The sequence below is a fragment of the Tachypleus tridentatus genome, chromosome 10 (genome assembly GCF_004210375.1).
Source record: "Tachypleus tridentatus isolate NWPU-2018 chromosome 10, ASM421037v1, whole genome shotgun sequence".
NCBI classification, from domain to species: Eukaryota; Metazoa; Arthropoda; class Merostomata; order Xiphosura; family Limulidae; genus Tachypleus; species Tachypleus tridentatus.
Genome location: NC_134834.1, coordinates 133,473,748 through 133,494,730, shown reverse-complemented (window position 1 = coordinate 133,494,730; position 20,983 = coordinate 133,473,748). Strand labels below are relative to the sequence as shown.

Sequence of the window (20,983 nt, the reverse complement as noted above, 5' to 3'; positions counted from 1 at the left end):
GCGGATTATAAATAACCTTTTGTGTAGTTTTGTGTTTAATAAGAAACAACAACGCTACTTAACCAACAATGAAATTACTATTTATTCTATAACCCGAGCACTTTCGAAAGGTGGGCTTTTCTTCTTCAGGGGCAAACTGGGAAAGCGTTCAGGTTATAGGATTTCTATTTCATTTCTATCAAGACTTCTTAAACTTATGTGTTTTTCTAACATCAAGAAATTACTACTGATTAAACATGGAAAATCTAAACGAAGTAATAAATAATAATTTCTTCACAAATTCAACTTTTATTGTTTCCATATTTATTCGAAAACCAGAAAACTACTTGAGAACCTCAGCTTAAACACCTGTTCTGAAGTCTTCATAAAGTGTGTTAAGTGTCACCTGACCTATATCATAGGAAATTATTATGGAAACACAAAGGTGATTCGTATAAGACGTTACAAGAAAAGTCTATAAGTAGCCAATTTATTACTATTATAATACATTACTATAGAAAATACTAAAGAAAATAAAAAGTCATTCAATGCAAAAGTGTTTTGTATTTACTTTCAAAAGGATGGTACACTTTAATCTTCTGTTACAATAATGTTAATCAGTGTATATATCAGTGTATTAAAATATTTTCCAAATATTTCTCTATTGCAGTGGTTCCAAATAATTTTCCAGACTAGTTAGTTTCACTCACAAAATTTTACGAACTAATTCGAACAACATTAACTTTTAAAGTACTTTCATATTGTAATGTAAAACAATTTACTTTAGTAACTATATTTCAAAACACACATTTTAACAACCATCTTGAGGACCGTCTGAAACCTCCATGTAAACCGGCAGTTGTGAACCACTGTTCCATTAATTATTCCTTAGAATTCATCCAAATTGTTTGATTTCCGTTTGAGGCGTTCTCAGTCTTTATAATATTTTTATGAGAATTTGTGCAGGACAAGCCATGGTTGCGAGTATTCCATTGTTCTCTTTCTCATCAGTTATCGTTTCACCAAATTTTCTGCATATTTAAGATCACTGTCTTGCAGAAAGGTGAATCCCTACCCGACTAACAATGTTCTTCAAAGAATGGCATGATGAATCGTAATCTAAGTGTACTTTATCAGCAGTTAGGGTGCTATCAATTTTATCTAGATCTCTAACACAACTAGCTGAGGTGCAGCTCACACTGTAACTGTTGTACATAAACCATGATATCATTCCTTCCTCTGCCACTCTATTGTTAATTATTGCCAAATAACTTAAATTTGATTCAACACCAAACAACGCTCTCACCCAGCTTTGGTGAGCCCGTCGTTTGAAGTTTGAATGATGCTCTTTTCAGCCTTTTCATTTGATTCTCTTCCAAATCAATGTTTTTTAACAACTACACATCCCTTAAGGACCTTAACAATCACACATGTGTTAGGACATTAGAACAATTTGTTTTGGACTGTCGTGTATGGCGTAAAAAGCATATCCTAAGTCACTTAATATCACTTATAAAGAATTTGATGTTTCTATCTCGGTAACGTCTAATAACAACAGTACCAGTTTCAAATGCACTATTCAGAATATCTGTGCCCTCCGTTAGTACAGCAGTATGTTTACGGATTTTAAAGTTAAAATCAGGGGTTTGACTTCCCTTGATGGGTTTAGCAGACAGCCCGATGTGGCTTTGCTACAAGAAAACACACACACACAGAATTTCTGTACACTTCTACTGAAACAAGGTCTGGCATGGCCATGTCGTTAGGGCGCTTGACTCGTAATCCGAGAATTGCTAGTTCGAATCCCCGTCCACCAAACATGCTCGCCCCTTCAGCCGTGGAGGCGTTATAATGTGACGGTTAATCAAACTATTCGTTGGTGAAAGAGTAGCCCAAGAGTTGGCGGTGGGGGATTATGACTAGCTGCCCTCCCTCTAGTCTTACACTGCTAAATTACGGACGGCTAGTGCAGATAGCCTTCGTGTAGTTTTGCGCGAAATTCAAAAACAAACATCTACTGAAACATGAAATTTTGCCTCAATCTTTCGCGTGAACTAACATTCACCAGGGCCTGGCATGGCCAAGCGTGTTAAGGTGTGCGACTCGTAATCTGAGGGTCGCGGGTTTGTATCTCCGTCGCGCCAAACATGCTCGCCATTTCAGCTGTGGGTGCGTTATAATGTTACGATCAATCCCACTATTCGTTGGTAAAAGAGTAGCCCAAGAGTTGGCGGTGGGTGGTGATGACTAGCTGTCTTCCCTCTAGTCTTACACTGCTAAATTAGGGATAGCTAGCGCAGATAGTCCTTGAGTAGCTTTGCACAAAATTCAAAAAACAAACAAAATCATATTTAAAGTATATCATGGAAAGTTAAGAATAAACGTTTTTCACTTATTTGTAATTCTATGAAATTCAGATAGCAGATAGCTCTCGAGTAGCTTTGTGCGAAATACAAAACAAACAAACATTCACCAGTCAAAACTATGATTTATGCACGGTTTTGCGACATTAATATCATGGAAGACATAAGCACTATCACCAAAGTATTGTTAAGAATAGCATGATTATCTTTATATCTGTAGACATTATGCTGTTATGGCATTGTCTGTTTAGTAGGATGACAGCCAGTCACAGTTTAAACCATCAAGATGTGGCTGTTCTCTTGTATGATTTATTTGCATACAATAGAAGTGAAATAATCTAATAATATTTATCTTTTATACTCATTTTTTTCAATGTTCCTATAATTATTTCCAATACTGTAGGATTGCAAGTTCAAAACAATCCAAACAGACAAAAGAATGTTCACATAACACAATAAACAGTTACTACAGCATACATCAGTGTGAATTTGATAAATGTGATATGGTGATCAATAACAGTCAATTAAAAGTAATTTCTGAGTTTAAGAATGAAGAGACCATGTGCAATTAAGAATTTAACTCTATCAAACAGAGTAATCACTGTTTCATACGGATATTTCTCAAAAGCATGTCTTGCGTACACATTAGAAATAAAACAATTTTTCTTCAAACACATTTCTTTTTCTTACCATTTATGGCTAAAATTTTATTGTTTCAATATATTTTATAAATATTTTAACGTAAAAGAAGGATAAATAACACCTAATTTCTAATAACCAAAATGTACATACTTTCCCACTGATTTCAGTTTTGATGACGGTGTACGCTGTAATGTAACAAGTGCTGTAAGGTAGATTTTTATTACATTTTCTGCAGGGGATCATGGGAGCAATGGGACCAAGAGGACCACCAGGACAGCCAGGTGATGCAGTCGTGGTGAGATCATATTCTATTTCATTCGGAAGTATCTTATTACATTAAGTATCAGGTCGTCCCTTAAGTGATGTCCGATTTTAGGTTCAGAAAGAGAGAAAGGAGCTCAAACGCTGTTAATGTTATGTAATCAATAATGTAACTTCCACTATCATTAATAACTTCCTGCCAACGATTCACAAGCTTCTGAATGCCATTTCTATAAAATTCTTGGGGTTTGGAGGAAAATAATGTGGAGAGGGTAGTTGTGACATCTTTATGTGTTTCAAGCTCTTTTTTTATCAAGATATTTCTGCAAACTTTGGAATAGATGATAATCAGATGAGGCAATGTCTGGAGAATAAGGAGGATGTGGTAGTTTTTTCCCAGTCTAGCTCTTCAATCTTTGAAGATGTGATCCTTATTGTAAGGGGCCGTGCGCTATACTGGTATAACGCCTTTACGATTAATCAAGGCAGGCCTGTTTTCTTTCAGTGCAACATTCAAGCGCTCTTTCTGTTGACAATAGAAGTCTGATGTAATCCTTACATTGAGTGGCAGCAACTCAAAGTGGATCACACCAACAATATCCCACCAAACGCTTAACAAGACTTTCCTAGGGTGGAGGTCCATTATTAGTTGTGCTTTAGCTAATTTATCTGCACTGAACCATTGTCTGTGGCGCTTAACATCTTTATAAAATATCCATTTTTCATCTTCAGTCACTAACCTATCCAAAAATGGTGAGTTACGTTCATGAGACTGCAAAGAAGTGAAAATGTCCACTCTTGCTCTAAGGTTGGCTTCGGTTAAATCATGGGGGACCCATTTTATAAGTTTTGACACCTTTCCAAGCTGTTGCAGGTGACGGTGAACTGTTGAATGGGTTTAATTAAGCTTTTGTGCTAAGTCTTTAACTGTTACAGCAAAATCTTCAATAAGTACAGCCAACAGCAAGTCATCATTAAACTCAACAGGGTGACCTGAATGTGGCACATTACCTAAACTGTAGTCACCTAATCTGAACTTCTGAAACTACCTTGGCATTTTCTTTTATTGAAAGACTCCGCACCATAAACACCTTAAATGTTTCGTGTAGTTTCTGCTGCGTCATTGCCTTTTTTAAACTCATAAAGCATTATATGCCCAATGCGCTCCTCAGACACATCCGTCTTCATATAGATTTATTTGATTAATGATCTGAAAAAGTGGAGTTGGGCTAGTTTCTTTTATTTGTCTGAACATTTTTATACACGTCCTACTAGATATTTTAGTCATTAAAGCCTTCTACATAGACAAGAATTATGATGCACTTTCTGTATTAAATTTTTGGACATTACTTATGGGACCTGATAGTACTTGGTAAATAGATAGATAGATAGAAAATAATTGATTCTAATGTAGAAATAAATTTCAATTTTGCAAAAATAATGTTTATTAATTTTATGGTATTTGTCCTATATGACTAATTATTATAAAGTTTATAAGAGATAACATAAATACATGTATGTAAAAATTGTTCGTTTATGAAGCAAGAACATTATTATTAAAATGTTTATTATAATGAAGTCTTATGTTAGAGTAAACTTTTAATACACAGACCCTTTATGCATAATAACCAGGAAAATTATCTTCTTGGTCATTCCGAGTGGAACCAGATTAGGAAAAAAAATAGATATTTAATGAGAAATGGTGTCCAATTTCTTATATAATCCAAACATTCTTGAGTCCTTCTCTTTCCAATAATTTATAAATGTTTCTCCAGGTAGAAGGACCAGTTGGACCTCAAGGAGAACCTGGACTTCCAGGCCTTCAGGTAAGAGTAGCATTTCAATTACGCTTTGTTTATTTTTAATTACAACAATATATTAAAATTGTCCTTTAACACAATATTTTAAATAAATGAACAGCTTTCAGCTTACATCCTGCATTATTTAAACTATCTCAATGAATTACAAACATTTATCGTTTTGTGTCCAGATTCAGTTTGATTGAATTTTTATTGTGTTTGCAGGGAGAACAAGGTCTTCAGGGATTGCCAGGACCTGTCGGACCTGCAGGAAAGAAGGTGATCTTTGAATGTTTCTTTTTAATTTTGTTGAGAAAAATATTCTTTCTGCATAATGTTTTTTCATTTTTAGATGACTATGAAATATTATACAAATTATTTCATTTGTACATGTCCTCTATCCTATATTCAAATAAAACAAATACTGTGCTATCGGCGTGAAGATAAATGTTCAATAATAAGTACTTGTATATTTATTTCACAAATTTCTATAAGAAAAATCAAAGAATTAGTGATGTTTAGGTTTTTAATCACTAGGCTTATGCACAGCTTGGGTGGTATGTTTGTGACGTAATTCCTATTTATAGAGCTGACGTTTAAATGTTGATACTCAATCCATTACAGGTGTACGTAAAAGTTAAACTAGTATTTAGGTAGAGAAATAGTTTATTTTAGTAAAACAGTAAATGGACAAATTAATTTCATTGATCAATCGTTGACAGAGTACTATAGTACTCTGTTGTTTTTTTATTACTTATTGCTTGTTTTTAATTGTCTACACTAGGGAGAACCAGGAGAAAAGGGACGAGTAGGAAGAACCGGCGATAGAGGATTACCAGTAAGTCTGAATCGATAAATCTATATGATATTTTAATTTCTAGATTATAGAAATAAATCTACATAAATGTGGCGAAGAAAAAGTGGCCCTCATTGAAAATGTCGTTAATCTGTTATATATTTTATAACAGAAAAAATATGTAAAACTGTATGTTTTTAGAACGCACTCGATGAGATCTGTTCAAATATGATTTAAATTCTCAATTTTAACACTGGCTTTCGTAAATACCCAAACTTTTCATATTATCATAAAAATTGTTGTGCATTTGCATTAGTTTTTTAGATCTTCTTATTCCAATTAACTTGCAGAATGATCAAACAAGTTTTCCTGCAATTGTGGAGTCGTTAAAAGGCATTTTAGAAACAAGAGAATTGATTTTATATAATGGCCAGGTCCATTACTTGATACTAATACGATTAAAAATATATGGGCTGAGTTAATTCGACATACGAGAGTTCGCAATTCATTCACGGAAGATGAATTTTTTGAAGTACTCGGAGAAGGATGGCAGCCAATCGCTTAAGAATATCTGCAGAAAATCAATGAAAGCATGCCACATAGATTTCAAACAATACTGAAATCCAAGAGTATGACGACTAAATATTAACTTATGAAACTGGTTTGTGTTATTTTGAGTTTCATTTTTAAGTTCGATTATTCCATAGAAACTTGTTTAATCGTTTTGTAAGCAAACTGGAATAAGATCTAAGAAACTACAATAGACGCACAACACTATTTTATGAGAATATATTACTAAGTCGTGAAACGTCCAGGTATTTACGAAAGTCAATGTTAAAATTAAGATTTGAGAACATATTTGAATGGATCTCATCGTGTGCATTCTAAAACATGTAGTTTTACGTATTTTTCTGTTATCTAATAAAACATATAACAGATGAACAACATTTTCAAGGGGAAGCACATTTTTGGCTTCTCCCTATCTATGTACCCATAAATTGACCGATCTAAGTATACATTTCGTTAAATAACAACTGAAAAATCAGTTTGCATATCATTTTCTTTTATCGTAAATATAGGGAGAACGAGGAGTACAAGGGTTTCCAGGACCAGCAGGCCCACGTGGACCTCCTGTAAGTCTGATGACTAATAATGTGTTCTCAAGGAATAAAACATTTTGTTTTTGACGTCTACACACTGAGCCGATCTAGACCAGAATTATATACCCACATACACTTACAGTGCTGGCCAAAACCTTAAGGCCAATGAATATAAAAAAAAAATATGCATTTTGCGTTGTTAGGCTCAACCACTTATTTGAGTAGAGCTTCGAAAGATGAAAATAAGAAAAGGGAAAATAAAAATAAAAAAACTTTTTTAGCATTTAATAGGGAAAATGTGAACATTATGAAATTAGCCTAAATAATAGATGGTCAAAAGTTTAAGACCATACTGAAACGAAGCGTTAATCAGTAAACACGTAACGAAATTTAGTCATTTTTGTTCAAGCATTAGCGTTGTCAATGTCTCCCACTGACATCTTCTGTGTTACATTAGGTAAATTCATGGCAAAGGCTAAAGAGTTGACAGAGTTTGAACGTGGCAGAATTGTCGAGCTGCAAAAGCAAGGTCCCTCTCAACGTGCCATCACTGGTGAGATTGGGCGTAGTAAAACTGCTGTTGCAAATTTCTTAAAAGACCCTGAGGGATACGGAACGAGAATTTCAAGTGGTCGGCCCAAGAAAATTTCTCCGGTGTTGAGCAGGAGGATTCGACGGGTTGTACGGCAAGATACCACCCGACCGTCGAACCAGATTAAGGTCCTTACGGACGTAGAATGCAGCTCAAGAACAATAAGACGACAACTACGAGAGAAAGGCTTTAAAAGCCGTAAACGACTTCAAAGGCCACGCCTCATTCCACACCACAAAACAGCTCGGTTAAACTTTGCTGAGAAGCACCAAACATGGGACGTAGAAAAGTGGAAGATGATGAGAAAAAGTTTAACCTGGATTGTCCAGATGGCTTCCAACGTTACTGGTACGAGAAGGGTGTCCCACCGGCGACATTTTCTACACGACACAGTGGAGGAGATTCCATCATGATCTGGGATATTTTCTCCTTCCATAGAACAATGGAGCTTCAGGTTATACAGGGGCGTCAACAGTAGCTGGCTACATTGGCATGTTGGAGAGAGCATCTTTATTGACTGAAGGCACTTGCTTGTGTGGAAATGACTGGATCTTTCAGCAGGACAAAGCTGCAGTCCACAATGCCCGTAGGAAAGAGGACTTTTTCATGGCGAATGAGGTGATTCTTTTAGACCATCCAGCGTGTTCGCCCGAACTGAACACCATTGAAAATGTTTGTGGGTAGATGGCAAGGGAAGTCTATAGAAATGGACGTCAATTATATCGTTATATAATTATATGGTTATATCGATCATACCAAAGCGAATGTTTGAAGTTATTCGCAATTACGGCCATGCGACTCACTCCTGAGACCTCTTGTTGGGCATTTCCTACCCTGTTTAGGATTTCTTTTTGGTATGGTCTTAAACTTTTGACCAGCTAGTATTTAGGCCAATTTTATAGTGTTTACATTTTCTCTATTAAATGCTAAAAAAGTTTTTTATTTTTATTTTCCCTTTTCTTATTTTCATCTTTCGAAGCTCTACTCAAATAAGTTGTTAGGTCTAACAACGCAAAATGCATATTTTTTCTTTATGTTCATTGGCCTTAAGATTTTGGCCAGCAGTGTATATATACAGAGAGAAGTTAATTTTGATTGGAATGTTGTTTTGTTTCAAGACTACTTAGTACTTCATTATTTGCAAAACTCTGGCACAACGTTCCACTGACTTATATACGGTGTTAAAAAACAAGCTAAAAAATGCTTTCCGTAAAATAGGTAAATAATTCTTTGCTTGGCTGAACTTTATTTATCTTCTGTTTTAAAACTTTATACGCTACATCAATGACAATGTAACTATACCCTAAACCAGGCAAGGTAAAACTCAACCATCAGATCTACAAAAATAATATCAAAATTTATCAAAAAAAAGGTTAAAATAATCCATAAAAAAATAACATTTGAAAATTTTTACTGATGAGGGCTACAGTTTTTTATTGCACTAGAAGATGCGACACATTCCATAAGCTTTGTACAAATATATTTTAATTTACTGATACTGTAATACCGATAGTCGACACTGAATATAAAATATACCCCATTAGTTAACTTTGAAACTACATATATCCTATTATGGACTCTTTCTATCACAAGTCAAAATACATATTTGTTGAGGTCTTTAAATGCTCTGTCCCATGGTGTATAATACTTCTTAACACAAATACTTTATAATACCAATATTCTACACTGTTTGTTCGTTTGTGGCCCGGCATGGCCAAGCGTGTTAAGACGTTCGACTCGTAATCTAAGGGTTGTGGGTTCGAATCCTGGTCGCACCAAACATGCTCGCCCTTGCAGCCGTGTGGGCGTTATAATGTGACGGTCATTCCCACTATTCGTTGGTAAAAGAGTAGCCCAAGAGTTGGCGGTGATGACTTGCTGCCTTCCCTCTAGTCTTATACTGCTAAATTAGGGACGGCTAGCGCAGATAGCCCTTGAGTAGCTTTGGGCGAAATTCAAAACAATAGTGGGAGTGACAGTCACATTATAATGCCCCCACGGCTGAAAGGGCGAGCATGTTATAATTCGACACTGAATTATAAATACACCTCATTATTTCATATATCAAATTACTTTAAAGTATTACGGAGAATTATATAACAGTTTTGAACAAAAACAATCTGTAATACTGATATTCGACACTAAATACAAAATAAACTTAATTAGTAAGTCTTTGAAACTGAGTTAATCTATTACCTACTCTTTTGTGTCACAAATGCTTTATCCCATGGTGAACAATACTTCTTTACACAAGCAGTTTGTAATACTGATATTCGGCACTGAATTCTAAATACCCTAATACCCCTCATTACTCCATATTTCAAATTACTTTAAACTGTTACGGACACTTTGTGTCACAAATTACAGCACACATTTGTGAAGGTCGTCAATATCTGTTCTGTTCTATGTAACATTTCTTGACACAAACAGTCTGTGGTACCAATATTCAAAATTGAATACTAAGTGCATCTACTCTGTAAATATTTAAAACTACATTAACTCATTATAGACTCAGTGGGTCACAAATCAAGGTCGTGAAGGTCGTTAAATACTCTCTCCCAGTATTACAGACTGTTTGTGTTAAGGAGTGTTTTACATCATGAAATAGAAAATTTAAAGACCTTCACAAGTGTGTGTTTTGATATGTGACATAAATGGGTTATATGCAGTTTTAAAGTTGACTAATGGAGCGTATATGGCATTCAGTGTCAATTGTCGGTATTACAGAATGTTTTTGCCAAGAAATGTCACACAGCACACAATAGAGTAACGCTCTTTAGACATGAGTGTTTTGATTTAGGACAGAGAATCCATCATATGGTATCTCAGTTTAAAAGTTGAGTAATAAGCATATTTAGTAATTTAGTGTCGATTATCCGTATTGCAGTATTAGTAAATAAAAATATATTTGTATATAGCTTATGAAATGCGTCACATCTTCTGGTGTAATAAAAAAACTGTAGCTCCCATCAGTAAGACTTTTAAGATTTTTCAACTGTTAATTTTCTATGGATTATTTTAATTTTTTGATAAATTTGGATATTATTCTTTTGTAGGTCTTCTTGATATAAAAATGTATCTCGGAATGGCTGGTATGGATATTAACACTTTTATTGATAAAGGGAGAACAACGTTTAGACCTTCCTCAACCTGAAGATGACCTAGGAAGGTCGAAACGTTGTTCTCCCTTTATCAATAAAAGTGTTAATATCCATACCAATATATATGCAAAAACGGCTCATTTGGGTTGAGAACATACTTTACATAGAAGTGCGAACAACGTTTCGACCTTCTTCGGTCATTGTCAGGTTCACAAAGAAAGAAAGAGGTAACTGACCGGAAGCTGACCACATGTTTGGAAGGGGTTGTGTAACTGAGTGTCGGAATGTAGAGGGCGATGTTAGATGTTTGAATATATAATTTTATTTTATTATATTAATATAGGTATAAAGGAGTTCTTTATATTGGTTTATTTTGGGTTTAAGTTGTTGTATAAGTAAGGCTTATTTAATTTTGCGTTTGTTTATGTCTGTTTCTTTATTTAGTATTTGAGTGTTTTCTATGGTTGTGTTTATTTGACTTGCAGTGTTCGAAAACGTGTGAAGGTGACTTTTTATGTTCTTTGAATCTGGTTTCCATTTTTCTACTTGTTTCTCCAATATAGAAGTCGTGGCAGTTATCACATTGTATTTTATAAATAATGTTGGTGTGGTGTTTGTCAGTGTAGTTTTTACATAGTATAGACCTCAGTTTTGTGCCTGGTTTTTGAATAAATTTGGTATTAACTGGAATGTCATATTTTGTTACCAGTTTTTGCCAAATGTTGGTTATTTGTCTGCTGATGTCAGGAATATACAGTATGCAGCAGAATATGGTTTCGTGATTTTTTGATTCGTAAGATATGTTTACTTTTTTGGTTGATTTTGCTTTCTGTCTAGGTGTGTGCGTATAATGTTTTCTACGGTTTGTGGAGGAAACTTATTGATGTTGATGAAGTATTGTTTTATTTTATCTAATTCATCGTTAATTTTATCTGGTGAGCATAGTTTTATGGCTGTGTTTATTTGGTTTCTTAGTATGTTGAGTTTTTGTTTTGTTTCATGTGCTGAGTCCCGAGGAATGTATAGTCCAGTATGGGTGATTTTTCGGTGAATTTCTGTTATGATTTGTTTGTCGGTTCTTGTCATTTTGAGGTTAAGAAATGATATTTGATTGCTTTCTTCCTGTTCACATGTGAAGTTAATGTTGGGATGTGTAGAGTTAATGTGATTGAAAAAATTAAGTATGTGCTCTGTAGATTTGAATCCCGCAAACGTGTCATCTACATATCTGTATCAGTATAGTGGTGGATGTAATGCTGTGTTAATTGCTTGTGTTTCAACTTGTGTCATAAAAATATTGGCTAGAACTGGTAATACTGGGTTGCCCATGCTTAGGCCATTTGTTTGTACATAGTTGTAGTTGTTGAACATGAAGTTTGTCTTTATCGTGGTGAATTCTATGAGGGTTGCTAATTGGTTGCTGGGAATGTCCTCCACAAACCGTAGAAAACATTATACGCACACACCTAGACAGAAAGCAAAATCAGCCAACAAAAGTAAATACAAGTGGGTTTTCTCGACATCACCGAATATCCATACCAGTTGTTCTGAGATACACTTTCGTAGATCTGATGGTTCCACGTCTTACCTTGTCCAGTCTTGAGAGGTTACAGCTACATTGTTATTGATGTAGCATAAAAAAGTTTTAAAACAGAAGACAATAAAGTTCAGCCAAGCAGTGTATTATATTTTGTTTGTAGCTTCATTCTAAGTACTACATTTTAGGGATTTTATATTACACTTTTTACCAATTTATGGAAAGCTTTTGAGTACGTTTGACTTTGCTCTAAACGCTGTTTTGCCATTCAGCAAGATTCAGTGTTCTGTATTTTACCTTGAGCCAAAAACATATTATCATTATATGGCATTAGCTTTTACTGCTTTTAGTAGTTAGATAATAATGAGTAGTGAGTTACCAATCAATACCAACAAAAGAAAATGGAAAACATTTTTGGAAAGGGAGAAATATTTGGAATTAATTCATTTTATCTATCCATCTTAGGGTCCTCCAGGAAGAGATGGAATCCCTGGAAGGGGTAATGATGCCATATCTGTACCTGTATGTATCACTGTAGTTTTGCTACTTTTTAACAATACAAAAATTAAATTATTCTGCAATAATCACTATGATAAGGTTTATGCTATCAATATATCTTGAATATTGCTAGGTAGACCCTTCCTAAACAAATTTATTATGACTACAACAGATTGGAGGCACAAATTACATTATTCAAAGTATTGTTTTTAAATTTAATACAAAATTATTTATGTTATTAACTACATATTCATATGTATATAGCAAGAAATGAAGACATGAGTAATTGAGTTTCCTTCATATGCCCCTTTCATTAACCAATTATGAACAGTGCTTCACAGGAACAGAAAGGCAATGAGTTTTAGTTGTGAACAGATATGTAGGCAAAAAGTAAAAATTTTATACAGGGTGTTTAGAAAGTCACTGTGCTGTTTTGAAAGCAGCGATAACAGCATTCATTCAGTCTATTTCAAGCCAGCAACTGATAGCAGTGTTTAGAAACAAAATAAGAAGGATCCAAGTCTGTATTGATGCCAACGGGAGTCACTTTCAACATTGTTTATAATTGTCATTCATATTTGCCTCCTGTATTCTATATTGAAATATGTCTGTTAATAAATATATAAGTGCACAGTGACTTTCCGAACACCCTGTATATAATACTTAATTGAAGACTCGAGCAATAAAAATTATCTAGTAGTATACATAAGCTATTGTGGGTTATATATGTAACAACTAGTTGATATGGGTATTAGAACTTTTAGTAATAAAGTAGAGAACAACGTTTCAACCTTCCAAGGTCATCTTCAGGTTAACAAAGAAAGAGTTTCCAACTGACCATTGTACACAAACATTTAACACTGGGGCACAAATCATAAGTTGGGTTATCATGTAATGTGCCCTTGTTTTTAGAGGTGCTACTTTATATTTAGATATTAAGATAATTATTGTAATATTAATATTTATGACAAAAGAAATAATTTTTCAATTGCAAGGAATTCCCTCTCTAAACAACAATGTACCACCAAATGCAATACAAGGGAATGTTCACTTGCACCTTCTTTGGTTTGTAGAATTTGTAGTAATGTCCAGTTTTTAATATCTGATATTAATATATAAGTTCATAAATTGATTTTTAATGGGTTCAAGGAGAAAACTTTAAATACTTAAAATTATTTTATAATAAAAATATTTATACACGTGTTATAATATGCATAATAAAAAATAATTGTAATTACTTGTTGAGCATTTGATATCTTGTATAGGTAGATAACTGTAGTTGTATCAGTTTCTCTCTATAAGACTTGCAACTGTGTGGATCTCTTTAGAACCACAAAATTTTCAGATAGTAATATGGAAGAGTGGAGAATGGGACCTATGCTAATAATATTGGTTGAGCTTAGTAAAGTAATAACTTAATATTTTGGTATATATGCCCAAACATTATATTGGTGGTTGGAAATGCTAACTTCAAGGAAAGTTTTGCTGTCTTATCCATTGATGTAATGTATTTTATTATTTCTTGCTGATTTTTTATTTTATTTATTTAATTTTTATGTTCTTGTGAGTACCTACCCACATCTTGCTGAAGACAGGAAAAGTTGGCAAGGGTGTAGGACATTGTATGCTAGAGTGCCCACATCTGCTCAATTTTTTTTTTTCAACATGTGAGGCTAGTGACGTTGAGGTTAAACTGGATAAATAGTGTATTTCCAACACAGTTTGGGTGTTATTCTGCTGGCACCCCTACAGTCCAGGGCACATTGCATGATGACTCAAATTATGATCTTCTGTTTGAGAAATGTACATTTAATTATATTTAATCTAAGGTTTTGATATGTTGCATAATATTAATTCTATTCTTCCTTATGATGTATTCTCTTTTAATTTTGAGCTTTTCTGTATATGTGTGTGTATAAATAGAGAAGATACTTTGAAATTAGTTAAAAGTTTGCAAATGTTAGTAATATGTATGTTGACACTTTTATAAGTATGTTTTATATATAACCTTCCTTTTCTCTGGTAAAATATATTCATTTCATAGCCTGTTGTGTTCCAGTCAAGCAGCTAAATATCATGTTAACTAAAGCAACCAAGTACCAAAGCAACCAAAGATTTTCTGATAGATTAACTTGTAAATATGTTAACACACAGAGAAGTGCCTACTTACTAATTAAGAAAGGATTCTCTCTTTGTGTGTGTGTTTTCTAATAGCGAAGCCACATCCGGCTATTTGCTGTGTCCACTGAGCAGAATCAAACCCTTGATTTTAGCATTGTAAATTTGAAGACTTATTGCTGTACCAGTGGGGGATGCCTCTTTGAGCTTGCCGATGTAGTAATGATCATGAGTGTGCAAAAGAAACCACTTTAGTAATATGCAGTAAGAAATGTGTAAAGTTAGCCATTTCATTTATAAGAGTGCCAAACCATTTAACTAAAAGATTTTGATGTTGCTTGTTAAACACAGAGGTTTCAGTATGAGGTATTAAAATGATTTTGAATATACAACTCAGCAAATTATATGATGGCATTTATCAGAACTAAATTATGAAATTGTTTTTTGTTTCATAGATAATGTAGTTTATCACTTTGGGTAGATGAATATTTTCAAATGCAAAGAATTTGTGCTCTAAGGTTAAAAATGTGTTGAAGTTAGGGATTTAGAATTTCCATAATAGAGTATCCCTCATATTTAATGGCATTAGAAAACAAGTGAATTTGGAAAATTATGACCATCCAGAAAGAGATTTGCAACAAGTAACAACCTCAGTTTTAGTAAGCAAAATGTATCATATATTCATGTGTCAGAATCCATGAAAACAGAAATCAAAATTTGATGGCAAAAGCTGTTTAAATGCCCCAAGAAAAAGTATGCAATGTAATCAGGAATCATCTTTGTCCATAATTTAAGCCAACAAGTTAATTGGATCATCATGATGAGGCTTTCAATCACATCTCAGGTTCAACTGCCATATACCTAAAACAGCTGGATAACAAAACAAGTATCCATTATGTTGTTATTGTTTGTTATTTTTTTAGTGCAAAGGTACACAATAAGATACGAGCACTCTGTTCACTTTAGTAACACTAACTCCAGATGCTAGCATTGTAGGTTCAGAAACTTATCACTGACCCATCAGTGTGCATAATGTTCCACATTAAGACACAGTTCAAGTTAGTATATTCAGGGCCTCTGGATTTCTGCGCATGTGAACTGTTGAGATGGGTACTGGAAAATTACAGTCCTCATATATTACATGAATTGCAGAAAGACTGTCATAAGATTATCATGTCCAAGGCACACCATTCAAAGCTTTTTTGTAATGGAAACTACATAGAGCTGTTGTCAAAATCTACAGCCATCAGAGACAGTAGGCCAGTTGTGGGTACATGAACCATAATGATGCAGTGAGACTTCAAAATATTTCCAGTACAATATACTCAATCTCTTTATTTATTATGTTACTGTTGAGCTTCTGTTTTTGTCCTGAAACTTTTCATAACCTTTCTCACACAGGGACCTCCAGGATTAGCAGGTGAGATAGGAGAACCTGGACCTCCTGGTGTAAAGGTGATATGCTAATTAGCCTGGAGACTCAATTCATTGTTAAAAGGATGGCATAGTAAATTAACTTGTATTTATGCTGTAAGGCACTGTGAAACATTCAGCTTTACTGCCAGTTCTTTTCTCAATTAGGTGATAATGTTTGTGTGAATTATTTAATACAGTGCAAAAAGATCAAGGATTATACATTTGCAAGTATTCTGCATTTTCATTTCAGTTATGTGTGCATGTTTATATGTAAACATATTCTAATGGTTAGTGCTGTGATTATAAAATAGGAGCATGATATGACAACCAAATCTAACTGTAAATTATCAACTTGTAGTATAGCTTCTATAAGATTGAAATAAACTTTCTAAGGTTGATAAAAAATTGTATAGATAAAAATGAAATACTTTTTAATTTAACATCAGATAGCATTTTAGTTACATAAATTAACCAATTTGAATTTTTTAATGGAATCAGTCTTTTAACCACCAATTAAACAATGTAAACTTGAGTGTGCGGAAGCAGTTGATTGTGTCAAAATATTGAATGAAACTAATTGTGTAACTGTATTTTGGAGATTAATTCAGCTATATATAATTATAAACTTGTCTGTTTGATTATAAATTAAAAATAACTTGTGTATAACAAGGTAGGAGAAAGGATAAATAATCTGTAGTGATTGATTTACATACCATTTTTTTTTGCATTACAAGTATTAATAGAGAGTTTGAAATAATATAGACGATATGTGAGTCCAACTGCTTCTATTGCTGAAACCTTTTCTTGAATTTACAGGAAGACATACATACAATTTGCAACAGAGTCATGGATATAGTAGTTGAATTGTTACAACTGTTAAATCTTTAATGACAGCATATTTTTATTTTTAATTTAATTTGCTGATTCTTTCTCTCTGAAAAGTAGTTTAGCTTTAAGAATATAATCAAATCAAACAGCTCAGAGTTCAGATTTTTGGTTTACTTTATCAGGTATGAAACTATCAGAAGTTAAACAGAAAGAAAAATTATTTTCTAATTTCAGAGTATGTAATGTATCAAATTACTTTTTTAAAAAACCCTGATCTTTAGATAAATATATATTCATTTTAATTATGATCCAATATTTTACACTTTTATCAAGGGTTACAGTGCTGCTTCTGAGGCTTAGCTGTACCTGGCAAAAACAGAGAAATGTGATATATGTCTTATACATATCTTTGTTGCAATAGCATGGCATGCATTAATAAACTGATAGTGAGATTTCAGAATAAATACAAATATTGTTGTGAAGGAACAGTATTATCAATATTAGAATAATTATTTTACTATATATATACAACTTTAATTATGAGCTTGATTCATACATTTCTCTTTCTAATGTAAAACTTTATACTTAGGAAGGAAAGGTTTATTTCTGTTTAATGTATGTGGATGCACATGTTGTTGGGCATTGATATCTGAAATATTTGAAAACCCTATAAATACCAGTTTCTATCTCTGTAACTTGGGAAGTGGACTGTTCTCTCTAACTTATATGGCTTCTGAGTACTTTCAATATTTTATTGTGTTTAGTTTTTACTAGAATTTCAACCACAAATGAGCACAGTACATGTTAAAGACGTTGCAGCAGTGATTTGGGTGGTTCTGTACAGAGGAACTTTTTGTTTAGTGCTTGTGCATGCTTAATAATTCCAGTATGTAAAGTTTTTGAGTCTGTTCTATATACAGCTCGGCATGGCTAGGTGGGTTAAGGTGTTTGACTCGTAATCTGAGGGTCACACCAAACATGCTTGCCCTTTCAGGTGTGGGAGTGTTATAATGTGACGGTCAATCCCACTATTTGTTGGTAAAAGAGTAACCCAAGAGTTGGCAGTGGGTGGTGATGACTAGCTGTCTTCCCTCTAGTCTTACACTACTAAAATAGGGACGGCTAGCACGGATAGTCCTCGAGTATCTTTGTGCGAAATTCAAAAACAAACAAACTGTTCTATATAGGAATGTTTACTTCAGTTGATAAACCATTTTATTTTCAACACATTGTTAGCCAGTACCATTCTCTTTTGTGAAACATGCTTTTGGATGAATGGGCATTTTAATAAAGCAGAAGAAACTAAATCTAATGTTTTACAACATAAACTTTATAAACTCATGAATTTAGCATTAAGCACATAACCATATGTTCATGTGTGTTAGCTATAAATGAAATTATATCCACATTAAACAAACTTGGGTATATATATATGAATATGAATGTATTGGAATATGTTTATGCATATATATTTTGTTTTGATATAAAGTTTCTGATACTTTTCTTTTAATATAATACATAGGCTGAAAACTCACTGTTACTTCATTATAGAATAAAATATTGTTGTAGTGTTAGAATATATGATAGTATGTGACATTTGCCATTCAAAAACATGTTCTGCTTATCAGTTATAGCTTAGCCAAGTCTCATAAGCAGCTGTATTTTTTTTATAATTGTATAAAACCTCAGCTAAAATGAGTATTTCACTCATCTGGAAATATACATCATTTATTTACAGAAATAAAATAACATTACTCAAGTCTTTCTTTTCCAGAAAATTTAAGCTATATATGATGTTAATATTTGTTTTGTTCTTCAAACAGGGACAAAAGGGAGAAAAAGGAGATCATGGTGCACCTGGACTTACTGGAACAAAGGTTTGTTTAATTTCTTATGGCTAAAATGTTATACCTAGTCTTTCTGAACCAATTATACTGAATATTTGAGAAATCAACTTTGAGAATTAATTAGCTGGTAAATATTACAAATTTGAAATATTTGAAAATAATCATAAACAAGTGAAATTTCGGTAACCAAATAGCGGCTGTACACTGTCCTACCAAAAGTCATGGGACACATGTAGTTATGAATAAGACATGACTTTATTTCAAGAAGTTAATAGTGTTTTGGCACTTTTGGCATTATTGACTGCTGCAATGCATTGTGGAAGATTTTTTACTAATTTCTGGCAGAAAGCTGGTGGGATTGTGTTCCATTCTTTCTTTAAAGCATTAGTAAGCTCCATTACTGAAGAGGGCTGTATTGGCCTTACCCTAATTTTGAGTTTCATTTGATCTGAAAGATATTCTTTTGGGTTGAGGTAGGGGATCTGTGCTGGCCACTGCAGTATTCCAATGTTATTCTCTTCAAACCTTGCTTTCACATCCTTCTTTGTGACATCATATGTTATCATGTTGAAAGGTATGAAGGCCAGTGCCATAAAACTGCAAAAATGTATCACACACAGAATTGTTCAGAACATCAATGTAGGACTCAGCATTCATGGTTCTATGAACTATGATCAGTGGACCTAGTCTGTACCTTGAGAAAACCCCCAAGACCATAAAAGTGCCACCTCTAAACTTCACTGTTGGAACAACACACTCAGGTAATAAGCTTTCTCCAGGCACTTACAAACCTAAACACATCCATCAGAGTGGAAGAATGTGTAGCATGACTTGTTGCTCAACAGGACTAAGTTCTCTTGGTCCACATTCGAGGTTTGGTGTGCTTTGCTCCATTCCAGTTCATTTGTTTCAGTCTTCAACAACTTGTGGGCTTCAACTCTTCCATGAAAATTCATGATATGTGGCTCTCAATGTGTCATGGAAACACTTAAAGATTTCCTACACTTGCTCGCATCTCCAAACATGAATTCTCTAGGGTCTGAAGGTAAACTGAGGTAATCAGTCTTTTCAAGTCTCCTGTCAGTCAATATTTTATGCCTACCTGGTCATTTCTTGGGCTCACTTCAACTTGTGTATTTCCATTTCTTTGCCAACTATTTACCTGGGAATGCTTGATTGTTGTGCAATAGTATAAACAGACGTTTTTCTCAAATGACATACAACTCTCCTACCCCAGTGAAACCGTTAGCTCATTCTGTGAACTAATTGTTTGGCCTATAAGTTCAAAGTTACTTCTGAGCAAACTGTTAATTTACTTTTATTGGCCAAACCATCTGTATATTTCATTGCCACACATATTTTCCTGAAATCAGAAGTGAGTGTCATGACTTTTGGTAGAATAGTGTAGTTTAACCTTATTGGGATGGGTCATGGGTTAAAAATTATGTAATTATATTTGTTGACTTGCATTCAAAACTTTATTGAACTACCATTTTATGAACTTATGTCAATATGTTTGGTATCAATTTGTAGATTATAACTCAAATTTTAGTATTAGGTATTAGCTAATTTCTTAATTTAAAAGTAAATACTTAAAACACATCTAAATATAGATTTTTCTGAGCCGTGTTGAATGCAGCACTGGTTCAAATTAGATGTTTATGATGTAAAAATACTAAGTCTGTAGTTTCATTCAAACTGGGAACTCAAATTACTGACCTAAACAAGCTGGAATATAAAATAGGAAACTCATATCTTTTCTCTTTGTTAAGATATGGCCTTTGTACGGAATAAAACACAGTGGCCTCACTCACCTCTTTCTGCTTTTTATATGGTACTTTACATGCACTTACTTAAATATATGACTTTTTTGGTAGACTTTTAGTAAAGATTGCAAGTTTTTTACACAAAAATTCTGACTTTTTAATGAAGTATTTTTGCTGAAGATTTACATGTAAAAATATTGAGTGTGTTTCATTACTAGTTCCAGTGCTTAGTCTTTTTCATGTTACAGTTAAAAACTTATTTTTCATCCCAAAAAATTTTAAATCTTAAGATTTTATTAAATACATTTCAAATGTTTGTTTTCAGTAAAACTTTATATTT

The 20,983-nt window shown here is 33.6% G+C and overlaps 1 protein-coding gene across 8 annotated transcripts in view; it reads left to right on the top strand.

The window, feature by feature from the left end:
* The window catches only part of LOC143230357 (uncharacterized), a 130,026-nt gene that overhangs the window by 60,246 nt on the left and 48,797 nt on the right, over nucleotides 1-20,983 (top strand). For all 8 annotated transcript variants that reach the window (XR_013016410.1, XM_076463794.1, XM_076463792.1 and 5 more), the window contains 8 exons: nucleotides 3,220-3,279; nucleotides 5,021-5,071; nucleotides 5,270-5,323; nucleotides 5,829-5,882; nucleotides 6,920-6,973; nucleotides 12,636-12,692; nucleotides 16,188-16,241; nucleotides 18,854-18,907. Coding sequence is in view for 7 of the 8 variants with exons in the window: in XM_076463794.1 (XP_076319909.1) it covers nucleotides 3,220-3,279; nucleotides 5,021-5,071; nucleotides 5,270-5,323; nucleotides 5,829-5,882; nucleotides 6,920-6,973; nucleotides 12,636-12,692; nucleotides 16,188-16,241; nucleotides 18,854-18,907 (438 nt within the window). In the remaining variant the exon portion in view is untranslated. The remainder of the gene's footprint in view (nucleotides 1-3,219; nucleotides 3,280-5,020; nucleotides 5,072-5,269; nucleotides 5,324-5,828; nucleotides 5,883-6,919; nucleotides 6,974-12,635; nucleotides 12,693-16,187; nucleotides 16,242-18,853; nucleotides 18,908-20,983) is intronic.